Source organism: Ovis aries, chromosome 7 (assembly GCF_016772045.2).
Source record: "Ovis aries strain OAR_USU_Benz2616 breed Rambouillet chromosome 7, ARS-UI_Ramb_v3.0, whole genome shotgun sequence".
Lineage (NCBI taxonomy): Eukaryota > Metazoa > Chordata > Mammalia > Artiodactyla > Bovidae > Ovis > Ovis aries.
Window position 1 is genome coordinate 9,872,418 of NC_056060.1, and position 19,880 is coordinate 9,892,297.

Sequence of the window (19,880 nt, forward strand, 5' to 3'; positions counted from 1 at the left end):
AGTTTTGAAATCAGAAGGTATGAGTAGTTCATTGTTTTTGTTTTTTTCTCCAAGATTGATTTGGTTATTCTGAGTCTCTTGAATTATTATTATTTTTTTTTATGAATTTGAGGATCAGTTTAATCAATAATCTGCCAAGGGTCAGCTGGGATTTTGTTAGGAAGTATATTAAACTCATAAAACAATTTGGGTATTATTGCCATCTTAATATACTGTGTTCTAACCCATGAACATGGGATATCTTTTCATTTATTTAGGTATTCTTTAAGTGCTTTACAGTTTTCAGAATATAGCTTTTGTATTTCTTTTCTTAAATTCACTCCTAAGTATTTCATTCTCTTCAATGCTATTGTAAATATTTACTTAATCTCATGTTTGATTTGTTCATTGCTACTGTATAGAGATACAGCTGATTGGTGTACATTGCTCTTCTACTGTGCAACCTCGTGCAGCTCAGTTCAGTTCAGTTCAGTCGCTCAGTCGTATCCGACTCCTTGCAACCCCATGAATCGCAGCATGCCAGGCCTCCTTGTCCATCACCAACTCCCGGAGTTCACCCAAACTCGTGTCCATCGAGTCGGTGATGCCATCCAGCCATCTCATCCTCTGTCGTCCCCTTCTCCTCCTGCCCCCAATCCCTCCCAGCATCAGGGTCTTTTCCAATGAGTCAACTCTCTGCATGAGGTGGCCAAAGTATTGGAGTTTCAGCTTCAGCATCAGTCCTTCCAATGAACACCTTTAGAATGGACTGGTTGGAACTCCTTGTGGCCCAAGGGACTCTCAAGAGTCTTCTCCAACACCACAGTTCAAAAGCATCAATTCTTCGGCGCTCAGCTTTCTTCACAGTCCAACTCTCACATCCATACATGACCACTGGAAAAACCATAGCTTTGAGTAGACGGACCTTTGTTGGCAAAGCAATATCTCTGCTTTTGAATATGCTATCTAGGTTGGTCATAACTTTTCTTCCAAAGAGTAAGCGTCATTTAATTTCATGGCTACAGTCACCATCTGCAGTGATTTTGGAGCCCCCAAAAATAAAGTCAGCCACTGTTTCCACTGTTTCCCCTTCTATTTCCCATGAAGTGATAAGACCAGATGTCATGATCTTAGTTTTCTGAATGTTGAGCTTTAAGCCAACTTTTTCATTCTCCTCTTTCACTTTCATCAAGAGGCTCTTTAGTTCTTTTTCACTTTCTGCTATAAGGGTGGTGTCATCTGCATATCTGAGGTTATTGATATTTCTCCCGGCAATCTTGATCCCAGCTTCGGCTTCTTCCAGCCCAGCATTTCTCATGATGTACTCTGCATATAAGTTAAATAAACAGAGTGACAATATGCAGCCTTGACGTACTCCTTTTCCTATTTGGAACCAGTCTGTTGTTCCATGTCCAGTTCTAACTGTTGCTTCTTGACCTGAACACAGATTTCTCAAGAGGCATGTCAGGTAGTCTGGTATTCCCATCTCTTTTGGAATTTTCCACAGTTTATTGTGATCCACACAGTCAAAGGATTTGGCATAGTCAATAAAGCAGAAATAGATACTTTTCTGGAACTCTCTTGCTTTTTCGATGATCCAGCAACCTTGTAGAACCTGTTTATTAGTTCTAGTAGTCTTTTAATTGACTCCTTGGGATTTTTTAAACACAATCTCATGTCATTTACAGATATGCATAGTGTTACTTCTCCCGTGTCAATCTGAATATCTTATTTCTTTTTCTTACCCAATTGCCCTGTTAGAATCTCAATTTAATGCCGAAACAAATGGTGAAAGCCAACATCCTTGTCTTATTCCTGATCTTAGGGTAAAATATTCAATCTTTCACCTGCTAGCTATATATATTTTTTTTTTTGGTAGATGCTCTATCAAATTGAGTAAGGGCTCCTTTTATTCACAGTTTGAGTGTTTCTATCCAGAAAAAGTATGACATTTTCCAAAAGTTATTTTCTGCATCTGATATTACTAAATTTTTTTTGTCCTCTAGTCTATCGATATTACATTAATCGATTTTAGCTATTCAACTATCATTACATTCCTGGGATGAACCCACTTGGTCATGTTGTATAATCCTCTTTATATGTTGCTGAATTCTACTTGCTAATATTTTGTTGAGGATTTTTATATCTATATACATAGAAGTATTGAATTATTAAATTGGTGTCTTCATTATTAAATTGACAGTGTATTAAACACACTGTTGAAACAAAAGACAAGAAGCAGAGATTTCTTAGAATGTTAATGACTGTCAGAATTTTTCTGACATAGTTGGACTAGATCCAGATTTGAAAAGTAAAAGTGAAAGTGAGTCTCACAGGCCTGACTCTTTGCGACCCCATGGACCATAGCCTGCTGGCTCCTCTGTCCACGGAATTCTCCAGGCAAGAGCACCGGGTGGCCGTTTCCTTCTCCATGAGAGCTTCCTGACCCAGGGATCAAACCCAGGTCTCCTGCTTGGCATGTCAATTCTTTACCAACTGAGACAATAGGGAAGCCCAGATTCAGAAAATATTTATTTATTAACAACTAAGTGATAAGAAAGCATTGTGTTCTTAAATTCTATGACATGGAGTGATGAGCAAAGACACATCTAAGAGAAGTTTTGAAGGTAAAATAAAAAGATTTTTGTTGACTGTAGAGTATAACAGATAAAATTCCAAGGTTTCAACTTTGGTGATAAAGAAAATATTGACATTGGCAGAATGGAGATTTTAGAGCAAGAAACAATGGTGATACTATGATCTTAGAGTTAGACATGTTGACTTTGAAAAATTAACGTGAACTCAAGGGAGAGATATTGACTACACACGGAGCAAAGACGCTGGACCCTGTAAGAGAGACTGAAGGCATATGCTGATTCAAGCACTATCCAGAATGCAGTGATCACCGAACCCCGGAAACGGATGAGCTAGAGCGCAGAAGCCCGCAGACAGAAACGAGCGCCAAAGGAAAACTGCCAGCAAACGAGGCAGAGAAGAGGAGAATAACATGCGGAAGGAAATCAGTTCAACAGGGCAACACAGAAGTCAAGAGAGCAGAAGGCTTCAGACCACGGTGCAGAAGTGCCAACTATTCCATCCATCAGCTTGATGGATGAGAAAAGGGCATTGGATTTGTTAACCTCTGGGTGGAAACGAGGGAGTTCAGCGAGAAGTGTAAACAAACACATCTTTCTCTTTCCCTTCGGAGCTGAAAGCCACCTCCGAGATGATAAATCATTCCGGTCAGACAGGAATACTCAATTATAAGATGGATTAGTCTTGTGTATTGATTTTGGATGTAAAGAAGGAGATCAGCAGAAAAACTTAGAGCACATGAAGAAAATCACGATCTTGCTTAATATATAGTAAACAGACAGAGCTCCATCTCTGAGCAACCTCTGGAAGTCTAAAGGAGTTCAAGTTTCCAGAATGAGGTGGACCAACAGGTTCAGTGGAGAACAGCATTTTCCAGAGCCAGAGGGCTTCCAGACACACCTTGGGAGTTGCTTTTAGATGGGATGGTGGGTTAACAGGTGAGGATCTAGGATTCTACCTCCATTTCTATCAGCATGGCTTAACCCTTAAAGAATCCATAATACATATTTGCTAAATAGATTGTGTTTCTCTACATTTTTGTTAAAAAGAGCCCATGGCTAAGATAATGTGAAAGACACTACTCATCACAGACGACAGCGTCACCGAACTGGGAAGGGACTGGGGGCTGCCTGGACCACTGGGGATGCTGCCTGGGGTTCACAGAAGGCGATCTTGCTCTCTTGGCCGTACAACCCATCCTGCTGACTCTTGGGAAACAACCATCTAGTCTTCAATTGTATTTCTATAAAATATTTTTTTCTGACTATGTAATTTATATAAGTTGGAAAACACAAAAATCTATGAACAGGAAAATTAAAATTACCTGTACATTTATTAGCTGCTGTTAACATCTTGGTGTATAACCTTTGAGACTTCTAACTATACAAGACTTAAATAAAATGTTATATTAAGTTGTGTTAGTAGCTGACCTGAAAATAAGAAATGGAAATTTCATAGCAAAAGTTTCTGGGACTTCCCTGGCTGTCTAGTGGCTAAGACTTAGCCTTCCAATGCAGGTTCAATCCCTTGTGGGGGAGCTAAGATTCCATATGCCTTGCAGCCAAACACCGAAACAGAAAACAGGAGCAATGTCGTATTAAATTCAATCAACACTTTAAGAATGGTCTACATTAAAAAAAAAAAAATCTTAAAACAAAAGTTTTCATTCCTAGAGAAAACTAGGCAGCTTGCCAGGTGTCCCAGCATCAGTGCATAGCCAAGAGGGGTTGTCTGGGTGTCTCTCTCTGTAACTTCTGAGCAGAATGGATTAATTGTGGCTGCAGAGAGGGGCCTAGGAAGAGGCAGCCTTCTAGCACTGCAGGAGAGCACTGCTGGGAGTGGTGATAGGACAAAAGGAAGGGGCCTGGTGATGGCCGTGAGTCCCTGATCTCTCTCTCCCAGAAGATCTCCGTGCACAGCAGGCCCTGATCTCTCTCTCCCAGAAGATCTCCGTGCACAGCAGGCCCGGGCACACACTCTGGGAACCAGACTGCTTCCTGAGCACACACTCTGGGAACCAGACTGCTTGCATTTGGATATCTGCTCCATCGCTCGCTGGCTATGTGACCTTAGGCGTCTCCCCATTTGTAAAACCAAGAAAATATAATTTATTTCACAGACTAGTTGGGTGGCCTGGATGTGACGATGCATCGAACATGTTTATCAGCAGTATGTCTAGCACACACTACGTGCACGATAAATGCCACTGTGAAATCTCGGGCGACTTTCTTAAGCTCCGTTGGCTTGCTTTGCTATCAGCAAAATTAGCAGAACAACAGCAAACTGCTCAGCATAGTGTGCGGTCTATTGTCAACACTATCAATATTGAAAGATGATAATAGCTTAGAAGCACTTACTACTGTAAATCATAAACTGTGGTGGTAGGTATTCTATGAAGAGTAAATCATTTAATTCTTGCAGTAACTCTATGAAATTAATAAGGTCTGGCCATAAAGGTCACTGAATGCTAGCTAGTCTCAGTTTAATATAAGTTTTTTTCTTTTATGTACTGTTCTATTCAAGACTTTACAAAGAAGAGGAAAGTAAATTCATTACTATACCCGGACCAAAAAAAAAAAAAAACTAATAATTTCTCTGGTCTGCATTTGGAGAAGACTTATTTGTTCTCCAATTCGTGTTCCAGAATTTGAACAGGACTGGCAAGAAAAGCATTTATGGTGGAAGCATTGATTCGTCACTTTGAGGGTTTCTTTTCTGCCTTGTTTCATGGCCTGCCATTCATTTCCACTGAACTCTATTTGTTTTTGCTTTGCTTGTTTTATAATTCACAAAGATCAGTTTAAAATGTCATTCTACCTCTAATGACCCATTTTATTCCTCATGCTAGTGTGATGCCATCTTTGTACTTTGATGACAATGAATATTTACTTAGCACACTTAATCCCTTGTGCTAGTGGGGAAAACCCCAAGCTTTCCCAGATATGTGATTATCAAACTGTTTTCTAAAATGCAATCTCTTCAGGTATACTCGTAGGGCTTCCCTGGTGGCTCAGCGGGTAACGCGTCTGCCTACAATGCAGGAGACCCGGGTTCAATCCCTGGGTCGGGAAGATCCCCTGGAGAAGGAAATGGCAACCCACTCCAGGACTCTTGCCTGGAAAATCCCATGGACTGAGAAGCCTGGTAGGCTACAGTCCATGGGGTGGCAAAGAGTCGGACACGACTGAGTGACTTTCCCTTCCTTCAGGTATACTCTTAGTGAATAGGTTGGATTTAAGTTTAATTAGCAACAACTTTGGTGTTGTTCAGTCACTAAGTCATATCTGACTCCTTGTGATCCATGGATTGCAACACACAGGCTTTCCTATTCTCCACTGTCTCCCAGAATTTGCTCAAACTCAGGTCCATTGAGTCAAAGATGCCATCCAACCATCTCATCCTCTGTCATCCCCTTCTCCTCCTGCCCTCAGTCCTTTCCAGCATTAGGGGCTTCTCCAATGAGCTGGCTCTTCACATCAAAGTGAAAAAGTATTGGAGCTTCAGTTTCAGCATCAGTCCTTCCAATGAATGTTCAAGGTTGATTTCCTTTAGGCTTGATTGGTTTGAACACCTTGCAGTTTGAGGGCTCTCAAGAGTCTTCTCCAGCAGCACGATTTGAAAGCATCAATTCTTCAGCACTCAGCCTTCTTTATGGTCCAACTCTCATGTCCATATGTGACTACTGGAAAAACCATAGCTTTGACTATGTGGACCTTTGTCAGCAAAGTGATGGCTCTACCTTTTAATACACTGTCTAGTTTTGTCATAGCTTTTCTTCCAAGGAGCAAGTGTCTTTTAATTTTGTGGCTGCAGTCACAGTCCACAGTGATTTTGGAATCCAAGAAAATAAAATATGCCACTGTTGCCACTTCTTCCCCTTCTATTTTCCATGAAGTGATGGAACCAAATGCCATGATCTGAGTTTTTGAATGATGAATTTCAAGTCAGCTGTTTCACTCTCCTCTTTGACCCTCATCAAGAGGCTCTTCAGTTCTTCCTCACTTTCTGCCATTAGAGCGGTATCATCTGCATTATCTGAGATTGCTGATACTTCTGATTGAATCTTGATTCCAGCTTGTGATTCATCCAGCCTGGCATTTCACATGATATATTCTGCAACAACTACCATCACCTTTGGTGCTTAAAAGTTCTTGAATTGGCTTGTTCTGTGAGTCAGTTTGTTATGTGAGTCAAATTCGTCTTTTAAAGTCTATTACACTAAAGTTTTTTTTTTTACACTAAACATTTGATTGGCTGATCATTTCTTCAATCCAAGAGAAGTTCAAGGACTCCTGAACTCAAGGTGAAGTTCAAGTCACTAAGGTCTTTATTGTGCTGGTCAGTCTGAGTCCCACCACCTGGGGCCTGCTCCTCTGCCCAGGTCATAGTGCATTCAGGCTACGTGTGGGGGGACACGTGGGGCGCACATGTGGATCAAAGCACCAGTCTGCTCACAGTTTTACTTGTCTCGAAAACTGTGGGCTTAGGCCAAGGCTGCCTCCCATCTCACTGCATGGTGAAGACTTACGTGTCCAGATGCCAATGTGCTCATTGTTGTCTTGAGTTGATTTCTAAACATCATTCTGGATCTAAAGATAGAAGTTTTTCTCTAAAAATAATTCCTGAAAAACACTGGTTGGAACCCCCACACTCTGAGCTGATGCTTTACTTAATTTTCAGAAATAGGCAGGGAAAGCTCCTAACAGTCATAGAGACGGCCCTCCGGGCTCAAATACTGGAATGGACAGAGCTTTGAGAAATGCAGCAGCATTCCCCCTGCTATTACTCTCTAGTTCTGAAAAGGAACTTGGAGAAACCACTGTGCATTTCAGTGGCCTTTAGAATAATCTCTTCCTATTATCTCGTTAAATCATTTAACCACTCTGACTTCCTGTTTCCAAGTATGTCAAATGAGGATAAAAATAATGCCTACCTCACAGGATGACTATGAGGATGAAATGAGATCCTAGTGGCGGTAAGTGTAAGTACAGAAGTCCCGGTTACATGTTTCTTAAACTCCCACAGCACTTGCCACAAGGCTGGGCACACAGACAAAACTGACCAACTCAAAGAAAGCATTTCAGTTCAAGTTAAACCTGTGGCCTTTCACAGATAGCCATCAAAATCAAGGTGTGATCAATTACCCGACTCTGTAATGAGTGAGAGATCTAAATCAGCTGGAACAAGGTATTATTAGACAAGTATAAAGAAGGGTGGGGGGCTTCTCTGGTGGCCTTTGCTGGTAAAGAATCCACCTGGAATGCGGGAGAGAGACCTGGGTTTGATCCCTGGGTTGGGAAGATCCCCTGAAGGAGGGCATAGCAACCCACCCCAATATTCTTGCCTGGAGAATCCCATGGACAGAGGAGGCTGGTGGGCTACAGTCCATGGGGCTGCAAAGAGTTGGACACAATTGAGCAGCTCAGCACACACAGCAAAGAAAAGGGGAGGGGAAATCGCAAGGCATCGGTCAAAGGGCACAAACTGTCAGTTACGCAAGTTAAGTCCTAGAGACCCATTGTACGCCATGGTGTGCACACTTAACAACACTGTGTTGTGTGCTCACATATTTGCAAAGAAGGTGGAATCTTATGTCCAGTGTTCTTATCTCTCTCTCTCTCTCACACACACACACAACGATAACGAAGGAGGTGGGAGGAAACCTTTGGAGGTGATGGATAATTTATGGCATAGCCTGTGACGCTGGTTTGATGGATGTATACTTATTCCAAAACCCAAGAAGTTGTACACAATAAATATGTACAGCTTTCTGTGTATCAATCATATCCAAATTAAGTGGTTTAAAAGTGAGTGAGTATAGGAACGAATGAAGAGCTGCTGCTGCTGCCAAGTCGCTTCAGTCGTGTCCGACCCTGTGCGACCCCACAGACGGCAGCCCACCAGGCTCCACCGTCCCTGGGATTCTCCAGGCAAGAACACTGGAGCGGGTTGCCAGTTCCTTCTCCAGTGCATGAAAGTGAAAAGCGAAAGTGAAGTCGCTCAGTCATGTCCGACTCTTCGCGACCCCATGGACTGCAGCCCACCAGGCTCCTCCCCCCGTGGGATTTTCCAGGCAAGAGTACTGGAGTGGGGTGCCATTGCCTTCTCCGATGAATGAAAAAAGAGAACGAAAATTATGCAAAAAAAAAAAAATTGTGGCGACATCACCTAAATCTTATATGTTAAACTGGAGGTCTGGGCAAAATTGTGAAAATGAGAGTGAGATAAAACAGGAGTTCCCAATTTGGGTTCTGTACTGGGGTCACCCGACCCCAGCAGTCACCTTAGCACTGAGCTCTCCTCCTTGAACCCAGCACAGCTCAGCCTTGGTCTCTTGCCTGCCCCAACCTGCCAACACGGGCTGCCCAGCCTTCAGTGACCTACACGCGTCCTCTTTAGCAAGCAGCGTCTATTAAACTTGTTTCAGTCTTACATAGCCCTTCCCTCCAAACAAACACTGTAGAGCTGCCCATGATATAAAACAGCAAAAAAGGAGAGCTGTCCAATCTCCACCTGGCTTCACCGTCCATGGATTCCCAGGGTAGAAGGCAGCAGCCCAGAGCATTCTGTTACATGCGCCACGTGGGCCCAGGTGCTAAGGGTGAGGGGGCTGGGCACATGGGGAGCACGTTGGCACTGAGGGATGGCGGAGCTGGTTTGAGGGTCTGGTATGTGGTGGGTCACATGTCCTTTGCGATTCAGGGCCACCCCCACCCCTTGGGGCTCATGCAGCCCTGCTGGTAAGTACACAGCGAAGGGAAAAACAGGGAGGCCTGACCACCATGAAAACTTCCTCAGCAGGGGGGCTTCCCTGGTGGTCCAGAGGTTATGAATCTGCCTTGCAGTGCAGGCGATGTCAGTTTGATCCATGGTAGGGAAACTAAGATCCCACATGCCACAGGGCAACGGAGCCCATGGGCCAAAACAAAAGATCCTGAATGGTGAGACAAAGACCCCATGTGTAGCAGCTAAGACCGGATATAGCCAAATAAATAAATGAGTAAATATTAAGAAAAAAAAAATTGGTCACCGAATTCATCCTGTCTCTTATTCCTGGACTTCACCCTGATTGCCGCAAGTTTACTGTTACACCCACACTACTTATTTAGAATCCTGTCTCTCCCCGGTGAAATCCTTACAGCATGAAACCGGAGTGTTGGGGAAAGTACGCCAGACATAAAGCTAATCAGAAAAAGGTGAGGAGGAATATTACACATGTTATTTATTACCTACGAGGGAAAAATCAGAACGCTTATAATTTTTATATATGCACTCCACATGACATATTTCAAGTGGATCTAGGTTTATGATTTTTGGTTTACAAAGTCAGTTTCTCTGACACCTACTCATTCAGTCCATATTTGATATTATAAAATCCTAGGGAAAAAAAGTTTGATGTGGCTTGCTCAGCTTAGACACGGTTCAAAGGTTAATCATTATTGATTCGTGCATAGTAAGTATTCAGAGAATGTGCCTGTGTTACAGGGAACTTCAACAGTTGGTTGCTATCTGACATTAACCTGAAGTGCCGATTGAGCAGTGTAAACAAAGCCATAGAAAACCACCATTCAGGGAATCCCTCCACTTGGCTGTCATAGTACATTAAGCAATTTATATCGCAAATGGGTTGATCAGAGATCTGCCTATACGCGGGTTCAAATGGATCTTGAATAAGCATCCTATTTTATACTCATCACTCATTTGCCTGTTAAACAAATATTTCTTTGTTGATCACTCTATGTGCTCATTACTAAATCTTCAGCATGAAAAAGAAAAATGGAGTCCAGCAGGTAATAATAAAATATTTTTGTTAAAAAAGCAGAAATTCTAAAATAGGGGGATGAACATTTGCTGACTGAGCGAATAAAATGCACAAAGTGTCGGGTGATTCCAAAGGGGACGCTAGCTGCCTGGGAAGATGCTGAAAGACGGCGCTTCCTCAGCTGGGCCCTAAGGACAGGACGATATGCCAGTAAAGGAAAAGGGACAATGGTGTTCCAGGGATAGGGAGTGGCCTGAAATTTTCTTCTCCCCATGGCATCTTCCTCCTCTTCCATTTCTAAATAAAATGCTTGCAAGGCACGCCCCAGGGTTCCTGGCACAGAGAAACTGCTCCATCGGAGTTAGTTATCATTCCTACCTCATGTCATTTTATTTTCCAGCTTCCTTTGTTTTTTCTCCTTTCTCTGTTCATCTCTTCAATGTTTCCCTCCCTCAAGCGCAATGTTTAACATGTCCCTGGGTATGCTAGACTCCATAGTCTCATCTCTTACTCAGAGGTTCTTCTGTCTGTCCAGTTCCCTGGGTCTCTAACCCAGGGACCACACAGCTGGAGCCCAGCCTCCTTGCCTCACAGATTGCGCTTCTAATTACATTGCAATCCTGCGTTTGGAGGTGGGGAATTTGACATCCATCTACTGTTTCTGCCCTTGGCCATCAAAACAGGTTCAGCTTATTTCTCCCCTCTCTTCTGTGGACAACAGTTGAAGTACTCTCTCTGGTTCCACCACGTCTCAGCCTCCCACGAGCCCCCCTGCCCCTCTTCAGCTCTGTAGCTCATGAGGAGGAGGGCCGGGAGTCTGAGCAAGCCTGTGGGTCTGCCTGCCTGCAAGAGAGCTTGCTTCTCTAGGCGGCTGCCCACTGACTGCCCTACACACTGCCGAGTCCTGGACTCCCAAGCGGTGTGCCAGACCTCCACCTCTTCATGTTGCAGAAAAAGAGGCGGAAAATACAGACAGAGAAGAGAAGAGGGGTGGGGGACAGAACCCTGGGGAGAACCAATGTTTGAAAGGCAAGACAGAAAGGGAAAGAGCCCGAAGGTGGAGGAGGAGGAGTGAGCTACAAGAATGCCTCCGCATCCAGGGGAAATATTCCCTGGAGAAAATGGTTCATGTCAAAGAGAGGGGAAGTATGAGAAAGCAGGGAAGGAGAGCCTTGATTTGGCAAATAGGGTGTCACTGACAGCTGTGGAGACAGCACTGCTGCTGGGTTTAGAACATATAAAGCCTGTAAGACACGTAACAGGGGGATCCCGTGAGCTGGTAATAATAAAGATAAAATAGAGAAGAGGGACTCCCCGTTGTTCCAGTGGCTAAGACTCCAACCTTCCAATGCAGAGAGCCTGGGTTCAATCCCTAGTCAGGGAGCTAGAGCCCACTAACTCTGGGCTGTAGCTAAAAAGAGCCCTCATGCGACGGCTAAGACCCCCAGCCAAATAAACACATAAATATTTTTAAAAAGAAATGCAGTTGCTACACAAACGAACAAAAACACAGAGAAGAGTGTGAGTTTTCTCTAATCAACCTCCAGCGAACATGACAACAGATGGTCATTTCCAGCTCCGGCATCACTGCTCACGTGCCAACCACTGTCTCCAGGCTGATCCTGCCCCACAAAGGGCTAATCTAATGCAGAACCATGGCGATCCGCTGAACTCACATTTTCAGTCTGTCTCTCTCTAAATACAAGTTTTTCAAGTAATTGGTAGAGTCTGTCAGCAAATAGCTATAAATAGGCACTGTGTATATATAAAAAAGAGGGAAACTAACCAAAAATATTCATCTTCAGCCTGTGATTAAGATGATGAGCATGAACGAGGCTCAGCCGTCTGTTCTCTGGCTAGGGATGAAAGAAGGAAAGACTCCCCTGCCCCCAACGTGGCATTTAGTGAAAGCCCAACCCGAACGCCTCACGGTCCAAGATGCCTTGCTGAAGGCTGGGCTCCTCCTGTGTTGCACAGTTCATACTCCGGGGTGCAGGAAAGAGTGCCTAGGCTCTGAGCACAGTTTCAGATGAGGAAGAAATAATGCTAATTTAATCCTTCATGTGGAAAGGGGGCTCTGCCCATGGGACCCGTTCGTGACGGCTGTCAGGCGGGCCCGGCTGCTCACGGGCAGCTGCAGATGCTGCCCCTCCCGACCCCGGATCTCCAACTGGGGCAGCAGGGGCAGCAAGTACAGTGCAGAAGACTGCAGCTGGTTGGCGCCCTTCCAAGGACAGCCCTCCAGAGCATGGCTATTCTGTGGCCCAGACCCTAGCGTGTTACACAAACCTATAATCACCGAAATGAGGACCACTAGGTGCTGCTTGCCAAAGGGAAAAAAGCAAAAATTTGGGACAACTCTTTCTGGACTACTCAAGTTCTTGGCAGCAGCCCAGTTGAAACTAAGGCTGTTTTGTATTCTGAGACTATTGGGTTCTCACATGAAGCAGGATTCAGAGCACACTTTCCACAGCGGACTGGAAATACATCCGAGACCGTCAGCAAAGAGGGTGTGTTTTGCTCTTCGGGTGAGTTAGCAACAATGGAGTGAGTGGTAAAGAGGTCCCAATAATGCTTCAGATCAGCTTAAAAAGGTGCGGTTCCAGAGAAGACCCGCCTTAAACACTCGTGAGTCTGCAGATGCTGGTTTGAATCTGGCAGCTGGATGATGGGAGTCCACTGGACAGGCAGCCTGAGATTCCCAAAGCCTTGATCCTCTCCCAGAAAGCCTGTATTAACGGTCACATCCAGAATCCTGCAAGTTTCCTGAGAATGCAGCCTGTTAGGCACCTCACATGATTCTCCAAGGGGCAGAGTGTGACTCCGTGCTGGACAGTCCAGTCTGGACAGACACTCTCTTCCCAGCAGCTGGGTTGCCTTTTTGAAGCCCAAAGCAGGTGGGAGGGACTCCCCTTTAACATCACTCCCACCCCTTCTTCTCTTTCCCCTGACACTAGAGTCAGCCTCGTCACACTAAGGGAGGATGTGAACAGCAAAGCTCTGTTTCTGAGGCCTGCATATGGAAAACCAATTGAGATGGGGAGAAAAAAACAAGACAGAACTGAATTTCCCATCTGACGCAAATACGAATGTTGAGAAGAAGGCAGGTTTAGAAATGACGAGGAATCAGCTGTCGTATCAGGGGCCCAACTAATGAGAGGACGCACCCGGCGGTGATTTTGGTGATCCAAGCTCCAGAGCCAGGGGCATCCCGCAGGCATGGTTCTTTGGTCTGATGCTTTCTCTAGCTCTTGCACAGTTTTTCACGTGAAAAATCTTAATAACATGGAAAATCTAAAAGACATCCAGAGACTTCTGTGGTGGTCCAGTGGTTAGGAATCCACCTTGCAAGGCCGGGGACAAGTGTTCGATTCCCTGTTGGGGCAATAAAATCCCACATCTTACGCCTGAGTGCCTCAACTCCTGAAGCCCACTTGCTCCGGAGCCCACGCACCACAACTAGTGGTCCACACCTCCACAAGGAAAGACCCTGCATGATGCATCTAAATAGTTGCAAATAGACGCAACTAAATAGTTGCCTGATGCAACTATTTTGAAACCACAAAATAAATAAATATTTAAAAGACAGACCTCAGGCAATGCCACTACTCCCTGAAACCTCTTTCTTGGGGGGAAAATGTATTGTACATAGGAAAACGGGGACATTTATAACTGAATCCTTCATGACAAACCCAGAGTTGGCCTCCTGAGTGGGTGGAAGAAACAAAGTAGCAAGGTCCCCACAGGTGGCGAGGGATGCACCGGCAGGCTCCCCTCCAAATGTTTTGCCCAAAGATCTCCCTCTGGGCCTGGAATTCCCAAAACTCCCAAGCGGGCCTGGGCCCAGAAAACCTCTTGTGCACAGCCTTACATGCAGACAAGCATGGTGGCCTTCGCTGCTCATTTAAAATAGCAGAACCAAAGACGGAAGGTGCTGTGGTCCCTGAAACACCACTGGGAAGAGAGCTATTGTTCATGAATACTCACCTTGTACTCTGCCCTAATTGGCCAAAGGCTCTACATTTTAGAAGGGATCATATATTCAGACAACAGCAACAATGACTACAACCACAAGAAATCAAAAAGAATGTTCTGGGCATCTGGTATGCTGAAGTAATTATGTGTTATAGGAATTATAGAAAAGCATTAATTGCTTATTTCTGTTTTTAAAGACATGCCAGATACTGTTTTAGATATTGAGGAAAGGAGCTCTACTCCAGAAGTTCAGTATGAACTGTAAGGATACGTGTCAGTAAAAGAGTGAAAAATTGCCACAGTGAAAAATTGGCAGTGAAAAATTGTCAAAGGAGTGGTAAGATATAATGTAAATAATTTAAGCATTAATCAAGTACCTTGTATTTGTAAGCCACTGTATAAAGGACTTTGGGGAGTGTTACAGGATTCCAAAGACAGCTTATTTTCTAGTCAGTGGGGTAAAGGAGGGCTTCCTAGAGAAGGTGAGACTTGGGCATGAGTGCTGGCGCTGAATAATCGGTAGGATTCGGAGAGGTGGGTGGGCAGGAAGGGATGTCCCAAGCAGAGAGGAATTGTATGAGATGGGAATTCACCAAGTCTGCTTGACTCTGGAGGATAGTTCTGATTCTCAGAAAGTACTCACTGGTAGTGATTCTTATGTGTTCGCTTTAACTTGGTTACTGCATCTGCCTCTGATGAAGGCTGGTGACCTTCAAGTCATAGGACGTCAGGATCTTTGAAATATCTGTCCTGCCTGAGGGCATGGATGCAGAATCAAGGAAATATGGAGCATTTTGGAAAAAATTTTTTGGAGGATAGTTGGACACCTTGGCTGGCTGGAGGGAGTCTAGAATATGACCAGTTTGAAAAGGATAGGTTAATTTAGCTCCCCCAAACTATAGAAGTTAGACCTTTTTTTCCAGCAGGTAACTGGAAGCTGGAAACATTATTTTGAGCAGGCAGGAAAGGCACTTTAAAAAAAATTTTTTTTTTTTTAGGAAAGGCACATTTTAGAAAGATTCATCTCCACTCTCATGATGACCTGATTATGAAGCTTTCCAGATGACTGGATACTGCAAACACATCTCAGCCAGGAATAACAGTCACAGGGAGGAGCTACTTCACATTGCAGATGTGTAAATTAGCATCCCACAGCAGAGCCGAAGGACCTAATCAAAGGGCCTTGTTGGGCAAGCAGCACTGAACCAGTCCAGGCCTGGGAGGCAGGAGTCTACAGACCACAGAGTGGGGAAAAGGACTATGAGGTCTGGAATGGCATTGCTGAAAGAAGCAGCAAAGACTGGGAGGAGAGGCTGCTCTTTGAGGAGGATGATGAATGAGGTTTAGACATGATGATGGATGTATCACAGGTGCTTGAGGAATAGAGCCTACATTCTGCAACACGGCCCAGGGGCCTGCACACTCTGCTGTGCCTCCTTCTGGGATCACAAACCCCCTACGCTGCCTGGCCTCCTTGAAGCTCGCTGTGGGCCAGCGGCCTGTGGACAGTGTGGGAGCACAACTCCAGGCAGGCCAGGGCCCAGAAAACCCTTTGATGCACAGCCTTCCATGGAGACAAGCGTGCTGGCCTGGGCCACACATTTAAAATGGCAGAGCCAAAGGGAGAAGGCGCTGTGGTCCCTGAAACACTGTAGGGCAGAGAACTGTCTATTGCTCAGGAGGACCCACTTGGTACTCTGCACAAATGAGAAATGCTCGGATTGTCACAGAGTTTGGTTTGCGTCCCATGCCTGCACTATCTTAGCGAATCCACCCCTTCTCTGGTCTAAGCCACCCCTCTTGTCAGTATGCTCCAGTCACACTGGTGTCTTCCAGCACTTTGGGCACACTGAGCTCTGTTCCTCTGGATGGCCCTTCCTGGTTGTAGGTGTCTTTGTATTTGCTCTTCTCTTATCCTAGAGCACAACTCTTGCTTCTTTCTACAATTCAGCCTGGTTAACTCCCATTCTGCTGCTGCTGCTAAGTCGCTTCAGTCATGTCCAACTCCGTGCGACCCCATAGACGGCAGCAAACCAGGTTCCTCTGTCCCTGGGATTCTCCAGGCAAGAATCCTGGAGTGGGTTGCCATTTCCTTCTCCAATGCATGCATGCATGCATGCTAAGTTGCTTCAGTCGTGTCCGACTCTGTGCGACTCTATGGACAGCAGTCCACCAGGCTCCTCTGTCCCTGGGATTCTCCAGGCAAGAATCCTGGAGTGGGCTGCCATTTCCTTCTCCAACTTCCGTTCTAGGTGTCTCAGATCAAATAATATTTCCTCAGGGCAGTCTTTTCCCACCTCTGAAATGAAAGTAGGTCAAGCCCTGTTCATTTTTCATCAGAATACACATGACAATTTGTAATCAGCTATAACTTTGTTTCTATGTCTTCCTCTAAAAGTACAAGATCCGAAAAAGGCAGGGACCATAACCATTTTGTTCCCCAGGGCACTAACAAGCACTGAGCTCTGTGTAGCTGATACATGTTATGGAATAGGGGACTGAGCTGGAGCTCCCAGGGGTGGTTAGACTTGGAGGGAGCGAAGTAGGGACAGGTGGACAGAGGGGAGCAGCCAAGACTTGACTGTGGGAAATACACATGCAGGGACAGCATCTGTGTCTTGATCTGACATTTGCAAAAGAATAAGGTGCAGAGAAATGACACGAGGATAATTAAGGAGATAAGTATTACGCTGGCCAAAAAGCTTGTTCAGGTTTTTCCACTGTTACAGAAAAAACCCACATGAACTTTTTGGCCAACCCAATGCTATTTAATAAAGCATGTTAGAGCTCCCTCCGGGCCTTAGACATCATCTACCCTGAGCTCCCGCTTTGCAGAGGTGAGGGGTAGAAGTTAAGCTCCCTGCCCTAGCTAGTTGGTGTCTGAGGTGGGAGCTGCTGCTCCAATACCCAGCTCTGCATTTAGATCAGACTAAAAGCTTGTGGTCTCTTCTGTCTGCACTGAGAGCTGAGAGGGAGTCTGTGGCCAGGATGAACCTGCGGTCCTGCTGCTCCATCTAAGGCTGTCTCATGAGGCTCTTGTGATGGATTGCATTGAATTGGTATCTCCTAAGATGCTGACTCCAGGCTCTTTCCTCCTGAATGGTCAGAGAGAAGGAGGGCTCTTTTGCACATATCTACATCCTTATTTGGCTGTGTCTGCTCTCCTGAGAGTGAAACAAGTACTTACCCGGATGAGATAAGAGCTTGTCTTGGAAGAACACAGGGCAGGCACCCTGGGACCTGGAAGACAGATTTCCCCTCACCGCCTGGCTCTCTCAAGGAGAAACTGACACTCCTCTGTCATGTATTTCCCTCTGCACTGGGGACGCTTCTTGTGTTAATAGGATTAAATTGCTTGTCAGTCTTCTGGTAGCCTTTGAACACTTGAGAGAAAGTCAACAGCTTACTGGGCTCTTGCAAAAGAAACATTTGCTTCTAGAGTGCTCTCCACACGTACCCCTGCCTCCCTTGATCACTACTAGACTCTTCAAGCTACTGAAGCTGGGACCTGGCACAGCAAAGCATGTGCTGCTGCAAAGAGTGCCAAAGAGGGCAGAAGAATCCCTTGGATTTGCACCCCGCCCCCCACCCCAGGCCTGTTCTACTCCTGCAAGTGTCTGTGAGGTCTGGGCATCCAAGTGCCCACAGGAACAGTGCTAGTCTTCTCAGCAGGAGGGCTTGGATCAGCCATCTGCTTCCCTGCCTATGGCTGTTTTCCTAGTTTATTGAGCCTGAGTCCTTTTGGAGGTTCAAATGAGGCAAGCTCTATGAAGATGGAATTCTTCCTCCATGAAACACAGTAATTTATTCATATTTCAACAAATACTTATTGAACATTTACTCTAAACCTGGTTTCATATCAGGAATTGGTTTTGTTCCATCCAATAATTATTTATTGAGCATCTTCTAGGTACCTACTAGGAACTGTGCTCCAGTTATTCCCTGCAGGTCAGGCGCTCTGGGTCTAGCAAAGGGCCTGCTGCTCAAAGGGCCACACTTGAAGGCCGCCGGCAGAGCGGTGGCCCTCCCGGTGAGCCAAGGGCATAAGAAGAGTGCCTGAATGGCTCTAAGACTCTTTAGCCGTTAACAGTTTGAGAATAGAAAAGAAAACCCCCTTAGTTTCAAGGAGAAACTAAGAAACCTATCACCTAAGATACTTGCAGAATTAGACTCCTGCCAAAAGAAACAAACACCAGGGGAGAGATTCTCTCTGGGGATTAGTCAGTGCTCACGCAGATATAACCAAACTGTGAAATGGAAAGAAAAAGACTGTTTCACTCCAGCTCAGGTGGCTTTATTTCCAAACAACTGCATTCTTCTCCTTGCCTTGGCACCCCCTCCAAACCCGCCTGCCACTGAGGTGAGAGAATTTGGTTGATGTAATTGCATAAGCTTCTCCAAGGGCAAAGAGTAGAGGGTAAGTTAGACAGGAGCCATAAGGAAGACTGAGAGCCAAAGAACTGAAGCTTTTGAACTGTGGTGTTGGAGAAGACTCTTGAGAGTCCCTTGGACTGCAAGGAGATCCAAGCAGTCCATCCTAAAGGAAATCAGTCCTAAATATTCATTGGAAGGACTGATGCTGAAGCTGAAACTCCAATACTTTGGCCACCTGATGCGAAGAACTGACTCATTGGAAAAAATCCTGATGCTGGGAAAGATCGAGGGCAGGAGGAGAAGGGGATGACAGAGGATGAGATGGCTGGATGGCTTCACCAACTTGATGGACATGCGCTTCAGCAAACTCCAGGAGATGGTGAAAGACAGGGAAGGCTGGCGTGCTGCAGTCTATCAGGTCGCAGAGAGTCAGACGCGACTGGGCGGCTGAAGAACAATGACAAAGTTAGAGAAGAGAGGAAAGCTGGAAACTGCCTGGTTTTCACGTGACACAGAAGAAGCGGAAGCCAAGGAACTATTCTGACTTCACAAGCAGGGTGCCACAGCCACTGGGAGGAAAAAAAGCCAGAGTTCAGAGGGAGCAGCGGACGTCTCTTGACACGGCAGGTAATTAATGCACTAAAGCCAGCCACCCAAGGCAGCAGTGGAAATGGTAACTACCCAGGTGCTTTCAGAGTGGCCCCTAGAGAGGAGGCAAAGTAGGCAGTGCCCACCTTCACAGGGGCTGATGGCCCTGTGGCTGTGATCCTGCTGTCCCCAGGGGGTTGGCTGGCGTTGTCGGCCTGCCTCCCACCTCCCAGCTCACCCAGAGGGCTCTCTGCTCACAGCAGCGGTCGCCACAGCTGCCGAATCTCCTGTAAAATCAACGCCCCTTGGCAGGGACGAGATCACCAAGTTCCTCTAAAATTCCTAGGACTTAGCTCAGTGAGAGCCCCATAAATATTTATTGAATGATTTTCTCTGAAATGCTCCCTTATCTCCTGGCCAGAGATCACTAATTGGGGTGGAGGGCGGGGGGGTCTCATCAATCTTGGCTGCCAGGTTTTGTGAGAATGCCACACAGACATGGTTTCTTAGAAACAGGATGGTCCTCACTGGTTTACTCCAAGGGATGCGCAATGGAGAGTGAGACCCCAAGTAAATTATAAATCCCGTTTGAAAGGGAGAGTCGAAA

General features: G+C 45.4%; 1 protein-coding gene across 2 annotated transcripts in view; it reads right to left on the bottom strand.

The window, feature by feature from the left end:
* ARSB (arylsulfatase B) overlaps positions 1 to 19,880 on the bottom strand; it is a 168,717-nt gene that overhangs the window by 9,904 nt on the left and 138,933 nt on the right. The window contains exon 7 of one of the 2 annotated variants that reach the window (XM_060418771.1): positions 93 to 19,132. The exons of the other annotated variant lie outside the window; for it this stretch is intronic. Coding sequence (XP_060274754.1) covers positions 18,939 to 19,132 — 194 coding nt within the window. The 3' untranslated portion in view covers positions 93 to 18,938. Of the gene's footprint in view, positions 1 to 92; positions 19,133 to 19,880 lie in introns of those variants that run through there. 2 annotated transcript variants of the gene reach the window in all.